Consider the following 23,191-nt stretch of genomic DNA (forward strand, 5'->3'; position numbering starts at 1 on the left):
GATGATGAAGATGATGGTGAAGATGTCTTACACAATGTTCTTTGACACTGACAATAACATGATTCATACAATATATTGTATGAAATCAGGAGAGTGTCTGACAGGCACGATTTATAACATCCACTAGAGGGCAGTGCTGTGCAGGGAAACGCACGCTCTCCATGCTCTATGCACTCTGGTTGTTGTTCTTGATGATGGCGATTTATTACATAATGTTACAGTCTATTGTTAGACACAGATTCATTATATAAATATTATAAATGATCAATTCTTCAGTCGTATACCAGGAGAGTGTATTGCAGCCTTGTGTACTATTTATAATATCCACTAGAGGGCAGTGTGCTGCACAGAGGCGCACATCTCTCAATGCTCTCTGGGGTATCTGCTGCTGCTGCTGATGATGATGATTGTTATAACCCAGAGTCACAATTTGAAAATCTATCTGTGTCTTTTGTTGTTGCTGTTCTCCCTCCCTGACTGAAGGTGGTGTCGTTGAGCTGGCCTCTGCTCTCTTCCAGTCGGTGGCTTGAGTCAGGCAGCGGTTGTGGATTGGATGGTGGTGACGAACAGGGAACACTGACTGGTAATGTTCAGCATCAGTTAAACTCAGCAGCAGCTGGTCATAGGTGATGTTTTACGTGTGATTACAAAATGTGTTGTGTTGTCCAGGATATCATGTGAAAACAGCTCAGGGCATCCTCGACTGTGTGTGTGTGTGTGTTTGCGTGTTTGTGAGTGTGAATGCAGTCCACAAAGTGCACATGGGCCTGATTCCAGTTTTCCAATTGTCCACTTGTTACGAACGCAGACTGTATATAAAGATGTACGATGCATCTCCACTTCCTCTCACTATCCAGATATGAAGCCAAAATATCCAAGATACGAGCGCCGCCATCTTGTGCATGTGGAGCCTGAGCAGTAGCGACCCACCGATAAGTCAGCAGTCGTGAGTCAGTCTCACCCCATTTTTATGGCATCGAATAAATAATTAAAACCAAACTTTCTAGAAAAAGATAATACCTGAACATACATTATTGTGATTTAAAGTAAATACTTTGACCTTTTAATTTGGATCATATCTCATCCACTAACATGGATGAGGCAGAATGTATGTACCGTACTGTAGCCAGCTACCAGGCAGCGATCGAGACGCTGTGTATTTCACTCTGGGGGATGTGTCTTGTTGTCCATCTTTATTTACAATTGTGACCAAGTACCTGAAAAAATACATTCAAACGTTTTCTCTCCAGTTCTGCCTTTTTTTGGTGAAATTCGTCTGTTTCTTCCTCCATTAAATGTCAGCGTTGCCAAATATCCAAATATTGGGCAAACCAAGTCGTGCTGATCTTTTACCCTTTTATTATATGACTAATTAGAAAATGATTAGCTCGTGTTCAATTAAAGCTCTGATAAAAGTTTACTTAGACTTTGAGAGGGATCCAAGCTTTCCTTCAGCCTGGGTGTGACTGATTCTGCTTCAGTACACGAAGTTCAGTTGACATAATCAGCAGGATCTTCGTCTATTGATAGGGGATAAAAGATTTTATTTCTTTATTGAAAATTCCTTTTCTCTGTGCTCAGCGCCACCTGGAGTCATATCTTGTTTATATATTAACAATCAATTTCCCACTCAGGTGTTTTCACGTCTGGAAAACGTGAATCGCTATTGCCTTTTGCTTTAGTTTAACAAACCCTATACTTTCTGGAATGAAGAAATTGATTAAAAGATAATAGATTCAGATTCATTTTTATTACATAAATTCTGTATCTGGTGTTTTATTTAATATTCATATTGTATATTATGCAGCGTTAGACTTCTGCTGTAGTCCCTGGCAATGACAAGTAGCTCCTTGTTCTGCATGATTTAATGCATAATGTATACTCACACAGAGACTAGTGGGATTCAACACACTCTCCACACATGGCCTGATGATATGAAATAGAGTAGAGACACCCGCTGTAGCTAAGGAAAGTCTCCAGTAATAAACAAATTAATTATGTTTATCCTGAACCGGATATTTTATTGCTGCCCCCCCTCCTACTGCATGCACATCAGTCAAGGACGGCATGAACAGCACGTTGCTGTTTTATGGTGTTGTTTACACAGCTGACCCATCCATGTATGTATGAACCCAGCTGTGATCTGCTTGTAGGGAAACGTGACTTCACCATCAATTATATTTAGTGGAAGATTTGGTGGAAATTATTCTTTTTCAGTCATGTGAAATATCAAACAGGCAGCCTTGTTGTAAAAGTATTGAAGACAAACTGTGGCTAATTTGACAGTTTTAAAATATTACCTCTTTATACAAAGACAGAATTATGTTACAGTATTTATTTTCTCCAGTATTAATGCATCTTGTGTTTGGTAAACCTGCTTAACAGTATTATTATTATTAATGGTATTATTAATACCACTTCTTCTAAAAAAATGAATAATAATAAATACTTCTTTCATGGCACCTTTGTAATAACCCAAGAACATCTACATCACATCTACATCTAACCCAAGGTTATCTACATCATTATATATAAGTAGATGAATAGGCGAAGAAACTTAACAATACTCAAATGTAAACACAGCCATCACCTAAACACACACAACATTAACCTTCATGTGTCGTTCTCTTTCCAAAAAATATTTACTCTTTTTAAATTCTCTCTGCAGATGCATATCTGATGATTCTTTCAGTCTTTTCACTTCATATATTCATTCAGAGTGGAATATCAGTAGTTGGGTGCATGGAATTTAAGACATTCAGCTGTTCATTTTAGCGTGTCATCTTATACCCACACACACACACACACACACACACACACACACACACACACACACACACACACACACACACACACACACACACACACACACACACACACACACACACACCGCCCCACAGCATCTGTGTCCATTGGTTTGCAACATATACCTGTTTGTGAAGATTGGATGTTCTGGGCTATCACAGCCTCTCCACACTCCACAGACTTCCATTAAAGGAAAAGCCAAATTCAATTATTGTGCCTGAGTGTGCAGAAGAAACTACATTCTACACACACACACACACACACACACACACACAAAGGCAACAGTTAACACTCTTTGCAGACACTTTTATTGTCTCTGGCAACACACAACTTTGAACTCAATTCCAATTAGTCTTCAGGCACCTGCTACCCTTTTCTCAAACTTTTCTCAGTTCCTGAGCCACTGGCTTTACAAAGCAGAACACATATATATTTATTTGTTTGCTCATCCCTTATATGAAAGTCTTTTTGTCCTCCAATGTATCTTTCTTCACCCTTTAGACAGATAGTTCTGACGTGACATCTTCGTGACCGAGCTTCTTTAGCCGCAGAGGAAAGTGTGTGAAAATCCGACCCACCACTGCCTTATCACTTCCACACAGTGCATCATCCATTCCTATCAGACCGGCACGGGTGTATACTCTGTCAATAAGCAGCCAGTCCACTTCAGCTCACTCACATGTTTGGCATGGGCCTCACGTTCTCCAGAGACATGAGCATGTGTGTGTTCAGGAAAACATGGCGTACAGTGTGATCGATGTTGACTTCCGGCGGCCTGATTGTGGAAGGTCTCAGCACAGTCTGCTGGACAGCGTGGCAGGATTTTAATCCAAGAATGAATGAACCATGACCCTCACTGTGAGGTGATGATGACTCCTCCTGCCTTGACCTGACAAAGACCACTCAGTTTGACAGATTGAATCTCTAACTGATCGAGTGGAGGTTGTCTCAGCTTCAATCAGTGGATTTTGAAGCGTCAGTGTGAACTCACTCGTCCGACTGACTCAAAGTGTCTTGCAATGAATCATAATAAGATCTGAGCCTCAACTTCGTGCATGTCTGTGTGCATTATCGGTCATTATCATTTACTTTAAAATTAAACTATCAGCATCATTAGAAATATAGCTTTATCTCATGCAGAGAGAAAATCCTTGTCAGCAGAAACACCATCCAAAACATTCTGTTTGATAAGGACATATTGAACATTATAAAACAATTAAATAATTATTATAAAAGAACTGATAAACTGCAGTCATGTGATTATCAAGGTAAATAGACACGTTGATTGTCTCCTGACTATTATTGGCCGCCATAATCAACAGATTTTTTTCATTAATACTTAACAAGTTATATAATCGATTCACTGGAAATTCTTAAAGATAAAGGAAATTAAATCCATCCCACTTTTGCTTAAGTCATTTAGATTTATGTTGATGTCCTTAGGAAGACATTACTCATTTAAACATTATCATATGATATGAGCTTATTCAGTCACTGTTTAAAGACACACCATTGTGATAAATAATTTCCATTTGCTTTTTGCTGTGGATCCGGATCAGGGGTTTTTCACCTTCTTTAACATTGTGAGATAGGCCGTCTTGTTGATTTCTCAGAGAATAATTCATGGATTTTGATGATAAAAATCTGGTTTAGGGGACTAGTTTCCAAATAAAAATCCAGACTAGTGGATTTATATGTGGTTTTATAAGGGCACTGTTGGAGGTATGCACTTTATTTTAGTTTTTTGAGTGTATTCTGGTCTTTTCATGTATTATATATTTGTATATTCTAGCACAAAACTCATATAGATTTTGTTACAATGTCTAAATATTCATATATTAATATAAAAAAGTAACAAGTTTCATTTCTACATAGCGTAATATTACAGAGACACGAATTGGGTATTTTGCTTGAAAGGAGTTACAGAAAATATCAAGAGGAAAGAAACCAGGCACATAAAATCTGTGGACTCACCGTGGCTTCGTTTATAATTCTTGTTCAAAGTGTAACTGAGTCAAGTTATTTTAGTCCAGTTAGGGTCAAGGATCAGGTGAATAATCACCTGGTTGGCAGTAAAACAGAAAACCGCTGAGGGATTTTAACAGTAGGTTGTGAAACATAAAAAAGATCATAAGGTAAATGTGACTGGAAGCCAATTAAGTTGTGAAGAGCCCTATTTTGTTTGTGCTGAACCAGTGACATTGGATAGTCTCTGAATGAATGTAGTGTTTGTATGAGCGCACCTATAGAATGAATCAGGTCACATGGTTCATGGAGTGTTTAGGAGGATAAATGCAAAGTAGAGGTGAATGTATCTGCCATGTTAAAATAGAATAACAGTGTGTGATAACTTCTTCATATTCCTGGACTGATGTTAAAACACATAAAGCTGCTGTAATCAGTATTTTATGTTAACATTGGCTCAAATGACTGTGTAATGTGAAAGCTGCTGCTTGTGATGAGGATCCCAGGGAGAATAAGATTTGTACTTCCCCTCAGCTTTTTTCTTTCTTTCTTTTCCTCTGATTTCCCTCGAAGGCTGGTCAGAGCCAGTTCTAGAGATTAGCTCTCAGTAGAGTTCATACTTCCGGCCCAGTCCAAAACATGACTGTATTTTCCCATCAACATGCATGAATTATTCTGTGGGACAACTGTGAAAATGAAAAAACACACACACCCTACCTGACAATGTTAGAGAAAGTGAATAAATAAATCCTAGATCCACCCCCCTGGTTTTGGACATTTAATGGAAATTTTCCCTGACTCACATCCCATCCTTTGGCCAAGTTGTGTCGAAATCTGTTCCATAATCTTTTGTGTAATCTTGTGTCCAATCAAACTAATTAAACAACAACGCTAATGGCTGATGTGAGCTCCTGCAACTGTTCACCCATGGGTTCACCACACTGACACAAGGATCACAATGTGTCAGATTCTTTCTGTTGCCCCTAAATGCCCCCTGAACACACTTGATGTAAACTCTTCATGTGGCAATCTACTTTGTCTATATACCACGTATAGTATAGGATATAACCTTTCCTATTAAATCTGCACTTCATGTTCTGTTTACCATGTTCTCATTTGACCTTTAGGGATTCTTGGGATAAAACAGAGAGAGCAACTCCGTAAACTTAACTAATTTACTGGGCAAGGAATAGAGAGAGAAAAATGCACATGTGATTCTTGTTCCCTCACATTAAGAATCCCCCCAACCCCCCACCATCCATTTACTTCAAAGAATACAAACAGCAGCAAATAGGAACAACAACAGATGAGTGGAGACAGCTTCCACTGTTTGACAGCCTTTAATCTCCTCATTCTTCTTCTCTCTTGTTTTTTTCACAGAGGTTTGACTAACAGGATTCTTGTGGGATCTAGAAAAGTAAACAAGAAAATGCATATTTTGATTTTGTGATTGTTTGCTGCATCGGAAATGTTGTCTTTCCTCTGATTAGGGCGAAGTGGCTGTGCTGCATAAAGCAGAAATTCTGCATAAAAGGCGATCAAGCCCCCTTTCACTGTTTTGTGCTCCCATCTCACTTTTCCAGCTAATCTCTTGCAGCCTTTTCAGCCCCCAGTCTTAAGTCCTGTCAACCCTTCCTATTTTATTCCCCCTGTCCCCTCTCTCTTTCATTTCCCCTCTCTTTATAACTCCCCCTCCCTCTGTTGTTTCCAAGCTTAAGGAGGGAACTGAGAGCAAAGTATGTGGAGTCCCTCCCCAGACACTCACCCACGGAGCTGCATGGTTACAGATGAGCCACCACTCTACGGGCAGGCAAGCAAGCGGACTGAACTGCAGTGTCTTATCTTATCTCTCATCTTCAACAGCAACTTAGATTCAATCAAGGATACTGGAGCAATCTCAATCCTGACAGGCTGGTGGACAGGCGGAGGAGGGGATGAATATGCCCAGTGCTGTAAAGTGGTGAGAGGGAAGGCTGCAGAGAAGTGTGGGCTGGGTTAAACTGGTACTTAAAAGAAGCTCGCTTTGGCTTCTGTGCATTTCACCAGCAGCCAGGCTGGGAGGCAGATCAGGGAGCAGTGAAGGAGTAGATGATATAACCGCTCCCGGGGAAAGGCAGCGTGCTCTCACCTCATTGAAGCAAACGTATTTTAGCCCTAACTCTTCCACATTAAGTTCTCTTGGCTACCAGCCATGGGCACTGGTGTGGACAGGTTTCTGTGGTCTGTGCTGCTGCTTCTGCCAGCCGTCGGACTCTGTGTGGCTCTGCCAGAGAGCTGGCTGCCAGGGGAATATGCAAACACCACAGCTGATGCATTGAGGTTCCTCAGTGACTACAACACCACTGCAGAGGAGGTGTTATTCCTCAGCGTCTCCGCCAGCTGGAACTACAACACCAACATTACAGACCACAACTCCATGCTTCAGGTAGGACCTCTCCTGGAGTCTTGAAGTTAGAGGGTGACGCCTTAGCAGAACCTTCCTCTTATGCTGGGAAGAACTGGGCCCTTTTAGATCTGTTCTTGGCCGTGCCGACACCTTGTCACAACTAATACATGCATGGTCAAAGGTTTCTGTGGAGCCTAGCCCTGTCTGATTTGGAAATCACCCCTATTCATCTTTCTCCAGAATTACATGCTCAGCTTCCTCCCAGGACAGCCAACTCAGCTTGTCTGTCACAGAAAATATAAAAAGATTTGAACGCCTGTGGCGAGAACGTCTTCAAGCTTTGAATACATTTCCATGGGGGGCTTGTGTGCTATTATGTTTATTCATTCGTTTAAATGTCTGTTTATATTGTCTACCTAATACAGTGTCTGAGTAATAGTCTGTGGTCCAATGTGATAAAAACTGAAATTGATAAAATGCCTCTTGTGTTACAGTAATTTCAAAGTTCAACTTAGATTAAAAGCAAATTTCAGCCGCAGCTCACTATGTGGCTGAGCAATAAAAACAGGGGAGAGCAGATACCGGCATGAAGCAGGAGCAAAGTAGTACCAAGTAGGAATCAGGTTCAGACTCAGAATTCAAACACACTCACATCCACAGTGGCATGTTTTTCCTCTTTGAGAGAAAGTGCTGGTGTGCTTTTTCCTTTAAGTAAATTAATGTATCTTTCTGTTTGTGTATCTTCCCACGTTGAGTGCTAGTGATGATGCACATCTCTAGTGAGCACACGTCAGACAGGCAGCACCTCCCACCTCCCAGCTCCTGTTCCAGTCATGGGGATTTTTCTTTGCTTGCGTGGAGCTGAGTGGTGCCTCAAGTCTACAGCTAATTAGCCTAAAGACAAATACATTTATTTAACTTGTGTCTTACTATAGTAAACAGACAGATGGTAAAACAGACACCATCTAAATGTATATTTGTTGAAGCTTTCTTTCCATTAGAGTTAAACAAGATGACATGAAAGCAAATTGACCAAAACCTCAAAATTGACCATGGCACTGCCTTAAACGGCATCATTTTATTGTAGGCATAATTTTGATTGTAGGCTCCTCATCTAATAACTTATCATTCTACCTCTGTTGAGTATTTAAGAATTGTGTGAGTGTGGGGGTATTAAAATAAATTATCAAGAGTTGTGGTACCATATTTAAGTTTTGGTTAAAACATTTTTTATAAATACTTATGAGAAGATGTCCCTGGTGGACAGTACAAGCGCACTCAGTCTACACACACTGCTCCCTTTTATGTGCTTGGACAGCTGTCACAGCAGGACTCCTTTGCGCTGGGATCTGGTCAGCTAATCGACTGAACAGGTGTAACCACACCAGTGTCAGCAGGGTCAGGCTGCAGAATGTGTTCCGCTTTCCAGCGTGCATCTGGGACGTAGAGAAAAAAGATGAGGAGGCTTGTAGTCGTCATGTATGAGCAAGTTTTTTTTCTTTTTCTTGTCTTTTCAAAGATGAGATCAAAGTGATTTAAAGCAATGAGCTACATCTAATCCGACAGCCAGGGAGGAGGGTTGGTGGTGTCGGGGTAGTTCAGCTGCACAGACACAATTTAAAACGTTGGCGTTTCACTAAATCCGTCACATAGAAATGATTCAAATAAACCGCTGTAGGATTGAAATTATTTAAATGAAGATACTCCACACGTGCACAAAGTAAACATGAAACTGCACACACATACACACAGGTTTGCATTGATTTCCACTCATTGTGGACAGCCTAATCAAACCCTTATCCCTCACCATGTCTAACCTCTAACCTCTAACCTAACCACATTTCACATCTTAACACTAACCTGAAACAGGAGCTCAGAAACAAAGTTTTCATTACGACCAGACTTTGGTCCCCATGAGGTTTACTGGTCCTTGGTTGGTGCTTGTGCTAGAAAAGGTCATTGGAAGGTAACAAAAATGATTAGGCTACGCACATGCATGCACGCACTCCGGCCTCATCCGCCCATGCAGAGGTGAGGTTGTGGAGGATCAAACAGTTCACAGGTTTCTAATCATGCTGAATATGAAAGTGAATATCAGCGAGTGACATCCTTTGAACCCTAGAATTAAATACCAGCCGCCTCCACCTGTCACAATCACACCTGAGGCTCAGTCATTAATTTCACTGCGTAGTGACAGCTTTTTTATGTCACTTGAATATGAAGTTTCAGAGCTGTTGCAGTGAGGTGAGTTCAGGAGAAAGGATTCAAATACTTTGGATATGTTTCAACCAAACTCTTAACTTGAATGAACTTAACTGGAAAGACCAGTTTGCACACACAGGTTGTTTTTAAAAGAGTGAATGAGTAAGAAGAATTTTACATTGCAGCTTGTGTAACAGAATCACCTTGAGTGAAAGAAGCTGAGGAAAAAGGTGCCTTATCTTTATTATTTACAGAGAACAGGATGAACTCATTGTCACCCGTTTTCCCTCCTGCAGCCTGTTATTTCAGTGACGGCTGGACGGCAGAATGAAAACAGAACTGAAGCTTCGGCTCGGTCAGGTTAGGTCAGGTCAGGTCAGAACAACTGCAAATCTGTTTCTTCATTTTTTAAAATTTCTTTACAGTTTGATTAAACTCGTAGTATAGAATTGCAATATTTTTTCTTCTTCTGGGAAATAAAACTGTGTATGTTGTGTTGTGCTGCTACAATTCAGCAGCAGTTCATCATTACAATGTTCAGCAGATACAATCCATGAAGCACCCCATAGCAGCCTTGACTATGTCCAGCACTGACATTATATATTGAAAATGCACATATGTTGTAGATTGCCATAAAGAAAAGGTTATTTTGCTTCCCTGTCCTTGCTCCTTGCTCCAGCTGTTCTAATACATCAATCCCAGAGGAACGATGTATGAGAACAGCTGTTAACAATCACAAATGAAGACATGTTGACGGAGTTGAATACCAAGGCTGAGAGTGTGAGGCTCTACAAGGATGTTTTCTTCATTTGTGAGAACAGCAAACCAGAAAAAAAACCTATTATTGAATGATGGTGTGAGATAGAGTCAGAACTTTACCAAAGTTCAACAAGAGCCTGCACGTCTGTGTCAGTTTTCATGGTCGTCCATCCAGCAGTTGTTGAGACATTTCAAGTGTCCAGCTGCCGGTGGCATCATTAAAGGAAAAGTCAGGGAACAGCCAATATCTCTCTCAACTCGGGAGACCATGAATGTCAGCAGGAAATTTGTTCCAGTCAATTTCAATAGGTGAAAACCAGAGCACTGGATGGAAAGTCAGAGAATATCTTAAGTCATTCAGATTCATACTCCGAGCACAACGGATCGCCATCCCAAATTGAATAGCAATTAATTGAATGGTTGTCAAAGATTTCAGTAAAAACCTGAAATTTCAACCATGTGCTGGAACTGGACAAAAAAATCTGGGTGTCGTCAATATCATTTAAGGACATACTCTGAGGAACATGAAAATCTGTACAAAGTTTCATGGTCACATATCCATTGCTTGTCAACATATGTGTATACTCTCATTTCTGGCCACCATCTTCTCTTTACAGCAACATTGCAAATATACAGGAAACATGTACGGGCTTTGGCAGAATTGGAGAGATCCGACACATCACTGTCATTCACCTCCTTCTCCTCTCCTCTTTAGGTAAATGCATCACTTGATGAGCAGGCGTTCTCTGAAGCCTGGGGGATGAAGGCCAAGGACGTCTTCACTGAAGATGTCCTAAACTCGCTCCCCAAAACAGACAGGAAGCTAATGGCAAATATCAAGTTACTTGGTGCTGCCAACCTGCCAGTGGAAGAGAGAAAGAGGGTTTGTTTATTATCATCTGATGGGAAAATTTGCTTTGAGATATTTTGAACATGAAAGAATCTCCTCACGTCTCTTGTTCTTGTCCGCAGTATAACACTATTCTCAGTACCATGGACAATATTTACTCAACAGCCAAGGTTAAAGTGGAGCCAAACATAAGCTGGAGCCTGGAACCTCGTGAGTATGCGCAGAACATAAAAAACTCAGTCTGAGGCTGCACATGGACACATTTTATGATACAGCCCTCAAAATGGTCTTTGAAAGAAACAGGAACTAAGAATGGAATATGCGAGGAGGGGGAAGTCTAGGAACAAAAACAGTTGAGTGGTTGAGGTGTTATTTGCCCTTGCAAAAATAAATAAAAGATTTTCAGACATGCACCATGAACAATGGCTGTATGCTTTGTCGGGAACAGCTCCCAGAAATAATTGTGAGATATGCTCACCACAATACGACGAGTGGAGCAAAAAGTGGTAAAAGAAAAGGTTAGAAACATAAATACACTCATCAAGGTGCAGTCCCCATGATAGCAGTTGGTTATAATCCTAGGGTTACTCAAAGTATCAGGCACACCCTCTCAAAATAACAAACAGAATGTCAGCATTCTCCGTTTCCACCATTTCAACTATCTAATGTGCTCTCCAGCTTCACCTTTTTCCTTTTCCTGGCACTTAAAAGTCAAATGTTGTTTTACACGATGCTCGGAGTATCACAGAGTTGTCTTAGCGACTCTCTTGGATAAATGTTTCCGTTCTGGCCTTTTCCTGCTGATAGAGCGTGGAGCAAGAAGTCATCTAAACACAGATGCATCTCACTTTTTTTGGGAGGAACTTGATATTTTTCAATTCTCTTAATGACTCCCTCACTCGTGTACGTGTTGAATTTTTTAAAATCTTTTTTCAGATCTCACAGACATCATGGCAAACTCCAGGAGCTACAAGAAACTGCTGTATGCGTGGGAGGGCTGGCACAATGCAGCAGGTGTACCTCTGAAAGAGCACTACCCCAGGTTTGTGGAGCTCAGCAACAAAGCCGCTGTAGCTGATGGTAAGAACTTCCCTTTCACTTTTGCAACTGAAAGTACATGGCTAAAGAAAAACAAAAATATCACAAACATTTTGTTCTGTTCAGGGTTTGAGGACACTGGAGATGACTGGCGGTCTTGGTATGAGACTGTTAACTTTGAAGAGGATTTAGAGAAACTCTACAGAACCATTGAGCCCCTCTACCAGAACCTGCATGCCTTTGTGCGCCGCCAGCTCTACAACCAGTACGGCCCCAAGTACATCAACCTTAAAGGACCCATCCCTGCCCACCTGCTAGGTAGAGCACATCATATGTTGCTAACATACACTATCTCTGATAAGAGTCGTGATGATATACTTCTTTACAAAAGTAATTGGATAAAATTATTAATGGTCGTCAGAAAAGAGGGGTCCATGTTTTTCATCTTGCTAAAGGGAATGTGGTCTGTTTTACTGTTTGTTTTAGTTTTTTAGGGGTGGGAGGTGGGATTGGGGGCAGATTTACATTTGATATCACCTTCTCTGTAAAATCTTAGTCACATCAAACTGGTTGCATGGGTCAAAAAGGTTATTTAACAGAATTTAACTATTATTTATTTAAATTAAGTGTTAATGCCATAAATATACAATTTAATTTTTTTTTAATGTAATTTATTTATTTATTTATTAAAAAAATATAAAAGTATATAAAAGTAGTCATAAATCTGATCATTATTTCTGTTCATTTCTTTATTCTCCTTTATTAGCTGTAACAAAGTTAAATTCATAAATTAACCTATTAAGTAATTTGGAATGGGGTCTGATAACATTTTATCAAATATGAATCCAATTCCATATCTGCTTATCTAATCTGAATCCTGTCACAGTATGTTTTCACAGTGTGCTTTCTTCCTCACCCTCAGGAAATATGTGGGCCCAGACCTGGAACAATATTTATGATATGATGATCCCATTTCCTGACAAACCCAACATAGATGTGACTGATGAGATGGTCAGACGAGTAAGTGTGTTGGAAAGACTTTGTGCCACTGTGATGGAGTATGGGAAAATTAATTGGTTTGTTTATTTGTTCTTCAGAAATAATAAATGCCAATGTTTTTTCTTTGAAGGAAATTATGGTTTTGTCACATGGCTCTGAGGTGAAGTGTGTAACTGTTTCCTCCTCAGGGCTACAACGCCACGCACATGTTTCGTGTGGCCGAGGAGTTCTTTACCTCTCTGGGTTTGGAGCCGATGCCTCAGGAGTTCTGGGATGAATCCATGCTGGTGAAGCCTGAGGGTCGAGAGGTGGTGTGCCATGCATCTGCCTGGGACTTTTACAACCGCAAAGACTTCAGGTCAATTTTCATAATTTAGCAGCAAGTTAGACTAAATTATTTAGTCATACATTTCATGCAATGTACAGATTAAAGATTTACTTTTATTACTCCACTCAAACATCTTCACAACCACAGTGTACAGCACTCAGACATCTTCCACATTTTAGTTTCTTATTTTGATGTTTCATTCTTAGGATCAAGCAGTGCACCACAGTGACGATGGAGCAGCTCTTCACTGTTCACCATGAGATGGGGCACGTCCAGTATTACCTGCAGTACAAGGACCAGCCTGTGGGCTACCGTCGAGGAGCTAACCCCGGTTTTCACGAGGCTATTGGGGACGTATTGTCTTTGTCGGTTTCTACACCCAAACATCTTAACACCATTGGACTGCTGCAAAATGTGACATCTGACAATGGTAAAGAGACTTAAACAGAAAAAAAATGAAATAGTATGAAGTCCAAGCCACTGAAACACCATCTCTTTTTCATGCTGCATTCTTTTTTCTCTCTCAAGAAAGTGATATTAACTACCTGTTGAAGATGGCTCTGGAGAAGATTGCCTTCCTTCCCTTTGGCTACCTCATTGACCAGTGGAGATGGAACGTGTTCAGTGGACGCACTCCTGAAGATGAGTACAACTCTGATTGGTGGCACCTCAGGTAGGGTTTCACACACGGGCTCAATATACTTAAAAATATATTATAAAACATTTTTGGGAAACACATTTGCTTCCTTGCTGAACTTTGCATGAGAGGATCAATATTTTTCTAATGTCTGTAAACAGAAAATAGGAAATTAGTCCAATATTCTTTCTCTGTTTGCTCTGTTGTTGGTCTCCACCATCTCCTGAGGAAATAGAGCTCTCAGTCTTATAAATGCTCACATTTGTTTACTTTGTAAACTGTCTGTCTGCTGTTTGGTGCAGAGCAGGTATAGTTTAGTGTTTTTCAAAATTGCTTTATTGCTGAAAGCAGATGTTTCGACGAAAAATAACTATGTAAGCAAACAGAGTGAACCAGGGGTCGCTGCAGATTTTGATGATAACAAACTGAACGCTTCATAGCTTTTTGAGTGAATCCCAGGTTCAACAGATTTGCTGCTCAGTAGTAACAGTAGAAAACAGCGGTTGCACTACCAGCATGCAAACTGAGGTACATTAGTGTTTCCGTGAAATGAGGTGTCAGGGGCAAGAAACAGAGCACACATACCCAGCTGATACTTACAGAGAAAAAAACAATAATTAAAAGTTGAGTCATTTTACAGAGACCTATGTAACCTCACATGTTCTATTTCGTCTCATCTGTTTCTTGTTTTCTCTAAAGGACAAAATATCAAGGCATCTGCCCACCCATCAGACGTACAGAGGAACACTTTGATCCTGGGGCAAAATTCCACATTCCTGGAAACACGCCCTACATCAGGTAGCATCATGTTTTACCCACACCACCAGAACAGCAGGGATAAAGATAATTGTGTGTATGTACTGTAAGCAATAGAACAATAAATTAGCAAAAAAGAATGGCTTGTGAGGCGAGGACTGAGGGCCTGTGTTTGAATTCCTGGCATTTGGTTGTGGTTTTAAACAACACAATAACCCCACAATAGCAGGAAGCTTGTTGCAGAGGCAGGGGGTCTTATTAGAGAAGAATCCGACCCCTTTTTCAGTGTGGAAAAACAGTTAGTCAATCACACAAAGACACTGTTGTGATGTAATTTTTTTCTTCTAGACAGTATACAGAAATATAAGAAAATAATGTTTCTTTAGTAGAGTAGATGACTCATGTTAAATCCTTAACTTTATTCTAAGCCTTAGCTTGAGCTTAGCAACTTGACTGCACATAATTAGTAAGAGACGATAAACTACAGTGAGCAGGCATATTTGTTATGATATGATATCTTATAATTTTATATTATAAAAGGAAATTCATATCATATTAAGGCTACGCCAAAAGTCTAAGTAGGTAAGAAAGGTAAAAATTATTCGGTGTAGCTTTGAAATATTTTGTTCTTGTGTACTCCTAAGGAAATATTCAATTTTTAAAGAAGAGGAATATAGTAAATGTGGTGCACTAAAGAGATGACAATCTTTCCCCCTGTAGGTATTTTGTCAGCTTTATCCTGCAGTTCCAGTTTCATGAAAAACTTTGCGAAGCAGCCAATCAAACTGGTCCTCTGCACACATGTGACATCTACAACTCCAAGGAAGCAGGCGCTATCTTGAAGTACGTGAATTAATCTGATTGTTCACAAACAACTATAATTATTTATGGGATCAGTAAAGAGGTAAAATTTCTGTCTACCTTCACCAGGAAAGTTCTCCAGGATGGCTCTTCCAAGCCTTGGCCTGTTGTGCTCCAGGAGGCTATAGGCACCAACAAGATGGATGCAAGGCCACTGATGAAATACTTTGACCCCATTATTAAGTGGCTTGACAAGCAAAATGAAAACGAGGTCTTGGGATGGTCGGACTTCAACTGGGTGCCACCCGTCCCTGAGGGCTACCCTGAGGATATCAGTAAGACCGGACTGTCAGCACATCCAATAATAATCAAAATTACTTGTAAACTAACAGGCTGATTTGCATAAATAAATAACAAAAAAATTTGATGCATCAATTTCTTCTACCTTAGTCAAATTTCTCACAGTCTGATCCAAGATTTTCTCTGTACACACAAACACAACAGATTTTAACTCCACTTGACGCAAACACATAAAAATATGAAACCCTCACATTATAATCATAATCCAAACTAAAACATAATTTAGCTAAAATGTGATGGCGTTCTTTGGCCTTTAATTACATTCATCTTAATTGACAGGGCGCCTCCTGCATTTTAGCTGTTTTCTCTTTCTCCTTGTGTACCCAGGCAAGAATACAGACGAGCTTGATGCAAAGACATTTCTAGAAGAGTACAACAACACAGCCGAGGGGGTGTGGAATGCCTACACCGAGGCCTCCTGGAAGTACAACACCGACATCAATGAAGCCAATAAAGAGGCGATGGTGAGGCCCTCTGACTTTACTGAGATTACCTGAACATTTCTCAAGTTATCATTCACGTTACATATTATGTTTTTTTTTGCATTAAATCAATCAATAAAATGATTGCTTTATCAAAACAACGTGTCAATTAATCAATAATAGATTGAATCATTGAGTCACTAATCAATGCATTTATGCATGTCTCTATTTACCTTTTTGACCTTTAACCTATGCACCTCTCTGTTCATCTTTTAACCAGTGCATCCATATATTTACATCACACTGCTTCCATTTGGGACATAATGTTTGAACAGGAAGATTAAAGAGTTTTCATTATTCTCTCTAGCTTGGCAAAAACCTGGAGATGGCAGCCCACACCCTGAAGTATGGACAGAGGGCCCGTCAGTACGACACCACTGACTTCCAGGACGGTTCAGTCAAACGCATCATCAAAAAACTCAGCGACATCGAACGGGCTGCCCTTTCCCCTGCACAGCTGGAAGAGGTGTGGAGGAAATGGTTTTAGTTAAACACATTTTTATCAAATACTTAGCAGTGAGTGGGGGAAGTGAATAGTTGTGCATCACAGAGGGCAAAAAAATGCAAGTGCCTCCCAACAAATAATGAAGTCACAAAGTTTACAAAAGAAAAGCCTTTTTGAGTTGCTATTCTTCAAATTAGACGTAATTGAATGAACATTCGAAGTCAAATAAGGTGCCTGGAGAAACCACTTAAATGATTCTAACATTAGCCAGTGGGCTGTGTGGCGTCATTAAGGCTATTAAATATATTTTTCATAATTACATTTTGATGAAAGCTCCAAGATTATATTGTGGCTAATGTTTGGCTTACTGGAGCTGGGACAATTAGACAAATGCTCATTTGATGTTGCCCCTTTAAATATGCTTAACACAAATGAATCAATGCAAACAATTAAATTATACTGTAGACACGGCTGAGACCTGTTTTTCTACTTGGGAAGAGCAAGAGCCAGCTGATTTGAATTTGTCTGCTGTGTGTGTGTGTGTGTGAGTGTGAGTGTGTTCGTACGTGCATGCGTGTGTGTGTATACTATGTGAAGACATATAAAGCAATATATTTAATTTCCCAACATTTAAGGTTTCATTGTGAATTAAAACCTTTTTCATACTGCCTGGATTAAGATCCTTAAAATTTCTTGTAAATTAGTTGTATTAACCCTTAAATATATTGCACTCAACTTTAAATTACCACCATGTGCACGCTTATACCCTTGACCCACTATTTGAGCCGCTATAGAGAGCACCTGCAGAAATGTGATTGCTGATGATTTGGGTGTGATCTAAATTTGTCGGACACTTCTATTTTGTCAGTACAACACTCTCCTGTCCAACATGGAGACCAAGTACAGTGTGGCTGTGGTCTGTAGGGAAAATGGGATTTGCCACTCATTGGATCCAGGTAAGCATATGCCTATATATCTTTAAGTTACATTAATTAGGTGAATAAGGAAGTAAGGCAGTGCAGTACTTATACATTATTGTGCAGTATTGTTTGATAATTTCTAAATTGTACATCACTACATTTAGTTACATTCAAATGATTAAATAATTATAATAGATGCTATAAAATATCACAGGCAGTAATATGCCAAGTATTTAAGAAGAAAAACTAAGCATAATTTAAAATACATTTTGCTCTGCTACATTATACAGTACAGCTGCTGCAATAAATGAAGGTGCTGTGTTTCAGATCTCCAGAAGATCATGGCCGAGTCCAGGGATTATGATGAACTGTTGTTTGCCTGGAAGGGATGGAGAGACTCTGCAGGAAAAGTGCTTCGTCAGGATTACAAGAGATATGTTGAACTGGCCAACGAAGCTGCCACACTCAATGGTATATGACCTCAGGTGGATTATTTTAAATCCATGTTCTCTCTCATCTATTTTGCCTGAAAAATGTATCAAAGCCAACTTTAGATCAGCAGAGAGAAGTGAGAGAGTTGCTCTAAAGTCTAAGATAACCCGGTCAGTTTAAAGTGGTGCAATTAAAGGGCCATTGTTGACCAGTTCCATCGGTAGGCTTCTTATAGAGACTTAGATGAGAATGTTGATACAGCTTTCATGTCTGTACACTAAATATGAAACTACTGCAAGTAGATGGTTAGCTTAGTTTTGCCCTTTCCAGTGGTAAAAAAATCTGCCTAGCAGCAAAGCTAGTTTTTAAACAAGGCTATCTTCTGACTTAGCATGGTCAAATTTGGACTTAGATAGATAAATTTGTTCTTAGCAAGGTCTGCTTTAAACTCACATCAGGTCACTGGGAGAACATAAACAAGAAGAAGGAATAATATTTGCTTCATAAGCGGTATTGCTCAGAAGAAATCTCAGGATGTCTTAGGACTCAGCCCTACCTGCATAACAAACCTTGTGCCTATCCCTGGTGCTCTCCACAGGTCATCCTGACAATGGGGCCTTCTGGCGCTCCCTATATGAAACCCCGACTTTTGAGGAAGACCTAGAGAGCCTGTGGAAGGAGCTGGAGCCGCTCTATCACAACATACATGCCTATGTTCGCAGGGCTTTGTTCAAAAAGTATGGCCCTGAGAAAATCAACCTGAAGGGACCCATCCCTGCTCATTTGCTGGGTAGGTCACCAAATGGAACCTTCTTTGAACTGGACTCATGAAGCTACAGCCTCCAGAAATTTGTTTTGATTATACCAGGCTGTCGGGGGTTTAGGCTGAGGTCACTTCAGCCAGTATTTAATTATGGAATCCAAAGGATTTCAACACTTCAGCCAAAAACTCTCCTTTCATGTGGGAACATACCCCCATTGATATTCTGTCATTGGCTGTAGATGTATTTGGGTTTAGATGGGATTTAATTTGCTTTCAGAGGCATCAAGCGTGAGATAGCGTTTGACAGTTCCTCACGGTTAGGGATTGGACCGACTCACAGTCACAAATCCCACTTGGTTAAAAACTGTCAGAGCAGAAGATTACTTGCCCGATGACTTCTTAGACCTACATTTTGGAAATATAAATGCTGTCTTCTTTCCTTTCAGGTAACATGTGGGCACAGACATGGTCTGGCATCATGGATTTGGCTATACCCTATCCGGATGCCACGCAGGTTGACGCCACACCAGCCATGGTGAAACAGGTGAATGGACTCATGAAGCAGTTGTTGCATAATGATCACATCTGCACACATGAATACCCAAGGACACAATCACCTCTCCCCCCACTCACATCGCAGCTGTAGGATTAGTTTGTTTCAATTAAAATGAGACTCAAAGTGGATGCTCATGCAGAATTTTAATTGCATTAAATATAATCACCAAAAGAGTAGCAGTTGTCCATAGCTATGTGAAGTGTAGGTGTTTCTTTTTCTACTTGTTGATTATCTTTCTTTCCTCGTTCAGGGCTGGGATGCCATCCGAATGTTCAAGGAATCAGACAATTTTTTCACCTCTCTTGGTTTGATACCCATGCCACAAGAGTTCTGGGACAAGTCCATGCTGGAGAAGCCGTCTGATGGACGTCAGGTAGTATGCCATGCATCGGCATGGGACTTCTACAACCGAAAAGATTTCAGGTTAATCCTCAATTATATTTTTTCTGTGATCCTAACTGATTGGTAGACCATTAGCAGGCATTAGCAGTCTCATAGTATGATTTATATTCATTGTATATCAAATATTTGTACACCACTTCATATAATTATTATTCCATCAGTCTTTCTCGTTTGGGATTAAGATATTTTTTGCAAATCACACCCGAGTATAGCAGAACTAATTATAGTGATGAAACAGAGTTCTTTTCTGTAATTATTGCCTTGTCTGTGTCTCCAGGATCAAACAGTGCACTGTTGTGACCATGGATGACCTGATCACGGTGCACCATGAGATGGGCCATGTACAGTACTTCCTGCAGTACAAAGACCAGCCCTTGTCCTTCCGCGACGGGGCCAACCCTGGATTCCATGAGGCAATCGGCGACGTGCTGGCCCTCTCTGTATCCACGCCCAAACACCTGCAGAGCATTGGCCTCTTGGACAAAGTTGAGAACAACCATGGTGGGTGACCCTGACCACAAGGTGTCCTGCTGAGGATTTGTTGTTTGAACACAGTGTTCAGTTCATGGTTAAGGTGTTTCTCTCTATTCCTCCAGAGAGTGAAATAAACTTCCTGATGAGCATGGCACTTGACAAGATCGCTTTCCTACCTTTTGGCTACCTGATGGACCAGTGGAGATGGAAAGTATTCGATGGACGCATCCCACCCACTGAGTACAATAAGGAGTGGTGGAACCTCAGGTAAAGTTCACCAGCACTTTTATAACTAATATATCTATTGTTTATTACATAAAGTGAAATGAACAAGAGAGTGGTATATGTTAAATTAATCATTCAATTTGTAAATAATATACTGAAATAACATCCATATTCTTCTCTTCCTTTTCTTTGCGCTGCAGAATGAAATACCAGGGGCTTTGTCCGCCTGTAACTCGCACTGAGGATGACTTTGACCCCGGTGCAAAGTTCCACATCCCTGCTAATGTGCCCTATGTCAGGTAAATTCTCCTGATAGAACAAACACGCTGGATAATAATTGAGCCCAGATAGATTGATAACTGCTTTAACTCACTCTAATCAGTCGGTGATAAGATATAAAAGCTGTAAAACATAATGTGCACTTATCCACGTGACTCACAAAAATAATCAATCCCTATTACGAGTGATTGATGAAACAGCTTTATAGCTTGTTCTTATATTGTTCCCCCGGCATTGATGACGTGGTCATGACAGTACTTTGCTGATCTTCAACCAGGTACTTTGTGAGCTTCATCATCCAGTTTCAGTTCCACAAGGCTCTGTGTAAAGCTGCCAACCAAACTGGGGATCTCCATACCTGTGATATCTATAAATCTAAAGAAGCTGGGAAGCTGCTCGGGTTAGTACACACACATATACCCTGAAGTGCAACCACTGGAAATGTTTTAGTGTCTGTAAGTGCTCTTCGTACCATGTGTGTAATTATCTCCAGAACACACTCTTGCTACTGATCCCCGTCTTCCCCGACCTGCTGCCTGACCTGTGTTGTTGTTGTTGTTTGCAGTGACGTGATGAAGCTAGGCTTCAGTAAGCCCTGGCCTGAGGCAATGACCATGATCACCGGTGAGCCCAAAATGAGCGCCCAGCCACTCATGCAGTATTTCAAACCTCTTATTGACTGGCTGGAGGAAGAGAACAACAAGAACAACGATATTCGTGGGTGGCCTGAGTACGCCTGGAAACCATCAAGTATGTCCAGTACATTCAAGGCATCCACACACTAATACTTGTTGTGCATTTTCGGAAAGTCTATTTACTGGAGGTTTGTGTGAAGCAAGTTTCCTAATCTTCAAGCCAAATAGTTCTTGAACTCCTTCCCAGAAAGAAAAAGGCACACTGATTTTGTGTTTCTCCTCTGCTGCATCACACACTGAAATCAATCTGTGGCTCCTCTTGTTTTACTGATGAGATCCTGCTAAAAGGATGTATAACAGATTAGATTAATGAGATTCTTAGCAACAAGCGCTGGGAAGAGAAAGAGAGCACATCTGTTGTTGGAGAGATCAAGAAAGAAATGTACTTCATTAAATGTGAAAGAATCTCCTTTATCTAAGAGGAGGTTTGTTTTTCCCTCTGATGACTTTGCTGACTTCGAGCTTTATTAGGTTGGATTTACACTAGTGCAAACATTGATTTATGATCATTTTGTGTCAGCAACTGCAGCATTGAGCCCCATAGAGGCAGCAGTTGGAAGATTTAGACATGTTGAATTGATAAACCAAGAAAATGAACATCTTGTTTCAAGTGTGTTTTGTGTTTTAATCATTTGCAGACTGTCATTAGAGCCTAGTACGACAGAATATTTGTATCCAGTCATTGGTTCATTGGTTCATTATATATTTACCATATAAATTGATCTCCGGATGGATTATTGGTCTCTACTTCTTTAAATTATCTAGACATTAACCGCTAACTAACTAATCCATTAGCATGAGGGAGGTGGGATGTATGACCTAGTCTTTTAACAGCCACTAGAGGGCGATCAAGGAGCTTTGGCCTCACTTTTGGTGAGCTGTTATGTCCATCTTTATATTAAGTCCATCATACTTTTGCAATGCTTGAATCGCTGCTTCTGGCTAGCACGCTTTTAAGCAGGCATTTGTGAACTAGCTCTGAAAATCACTGAACAGCTCCCACTTGTATAGAATCTGCTGCTTTCCAAATATATACATTCAAGTTTGTGAGAAACGATCAGTCCTGCATGTCACTTACTCTGTATCTCATCTATGTGTCCAGGTACAGGTGAAACTAAAGCAAATACAGTGGACTTCCTGGGCATGAGCGTGGAAGGCCCAACTGCCATAGCTGGACAATGGGTCCTGTTGGCCATAGGCCTGGTCCTCTTGGTGGCCACCATCATATTGGCCAACAAATACAGGAAGTCAAGGAAGCCTGAAAAGTCCTTATCCACGATGGAGCTCAAGCAAAAGGACTAGGCGTCAGTGATGGCTGAAGTAAGACCGCACTTACTGTAGCTGGCACAGTACCAACCTCAATGTGAATGTGTGTTTTGTGTACTGTAAAATGCATCTAATCAAATTTGCTTTTGTTTTTGGTCTGCCTCCCTAGTCTTGTATATTTTTTTGCCTATGCAAAAGCACACCTCTATTTTGTAATTTATTTTCAATATTTGAATGTTTAGGGAGATGATGTTTTAAAAATGAATGTAAGGTTGTTATTTGTGTAAGCATTTTTGAACATTGATTTCATTTTTTTCAGCATTTCTACAATAAAGAGATTAAATATTTATTCTGCCCTTGTGTTCA

At 40.3% G+C, this 23,191-nt stretch overlaps 1 protein-coding gene across 1 annotated transcript; it reads left to right on the top strand.

Annotated features, from left to right (window-relative positions):
* The first annotated feature begins 6,533 nt into the window (after positions 1-6,533).
* On the top strand, positions 6,534-23,174 carry ace (angiotensin I converting enzyme (peptidyl-dipeptidase A) 1). Its single transcript, XM_020083216.2, has 25 exons — positions 6,534-7,195; positions 10,833-11,000; positions 11,090-11,177; positions 11,904-12,047; positions 12,132-12,323; positions 12,928-13,025; positions 13,193-13,362; positions 13,539-13,762; positions 13,861-14,005; positions 14,669-14,767; positions 15,446-15,568; positions 15,656-15,861; positions 16,214-16,350; positions 16,676-16,834; positions 17,682-17,769; positions 18,061-18,204; positions 18,764-18,955; positions 19,375-19,472; positions 19,735-19,907; positions 20,164-20,387; positions 20,483-20,627; positions 20,786-20,884; positions 21,142-21,264; positions 21,430-21,614; positions 22,662-23,174. The coding sequence occupies exons 1-25, from the start codon at positions 6,962-6,964 to the stop codon at positions 22,859-22,861; spliced, it is 3,858 nt and encodes a 1,285-aa protein (XP_019938775.2). The 5' UTR covers positions 6,534-6,961; the 3' UTR covers positions 22,862-23,174.
* The last annotated feature ends 17 nt before the right edge of the window (positions 23,175-23,191 follow it).

The sequence above is a fragment of the Paralichthys olivaceus genome, chromosome 21, assembly GCF_024713975.1.
Source record: "Paralichthys olivaceus isolate ysfri-2021 chromosome 21, ASM2471397v2, whole genome shotgun sequence".
In the NCBI taxonomy this organism is placed as follows: Eukaryota; Metazoa; Chordata; class Actinopteri; order Pleuronectiformes; family Paralichthyidae; genus Paralichthys; species Paralichthys olivaceus.

Excerpts from the sequence above, each read along its gene's own strand:
- ace (XM_020083216.2), top strand. The coding sequence starts at position 6,962 with ATGGGCACTGGTGTGGACAGGTTTCTGTGGTCTGTGCTGCTGCTTCTG. Across the intron at positions 7,196-10,832 it reads ACCACAACTCCATGCTTCAG|GTAAATGCATCACTTGATGA; the intron begins GTAGGACCTCTC and ends TCTCCTCTTTAG. Across the intron at positions 18,956-19,374 it reads CATCCCTGCTCATTTGCTGG|GTAACATGTGGGCACAGACA; the intron begins GTAGGTCACCAA and ends CTTTCCTTTCAG.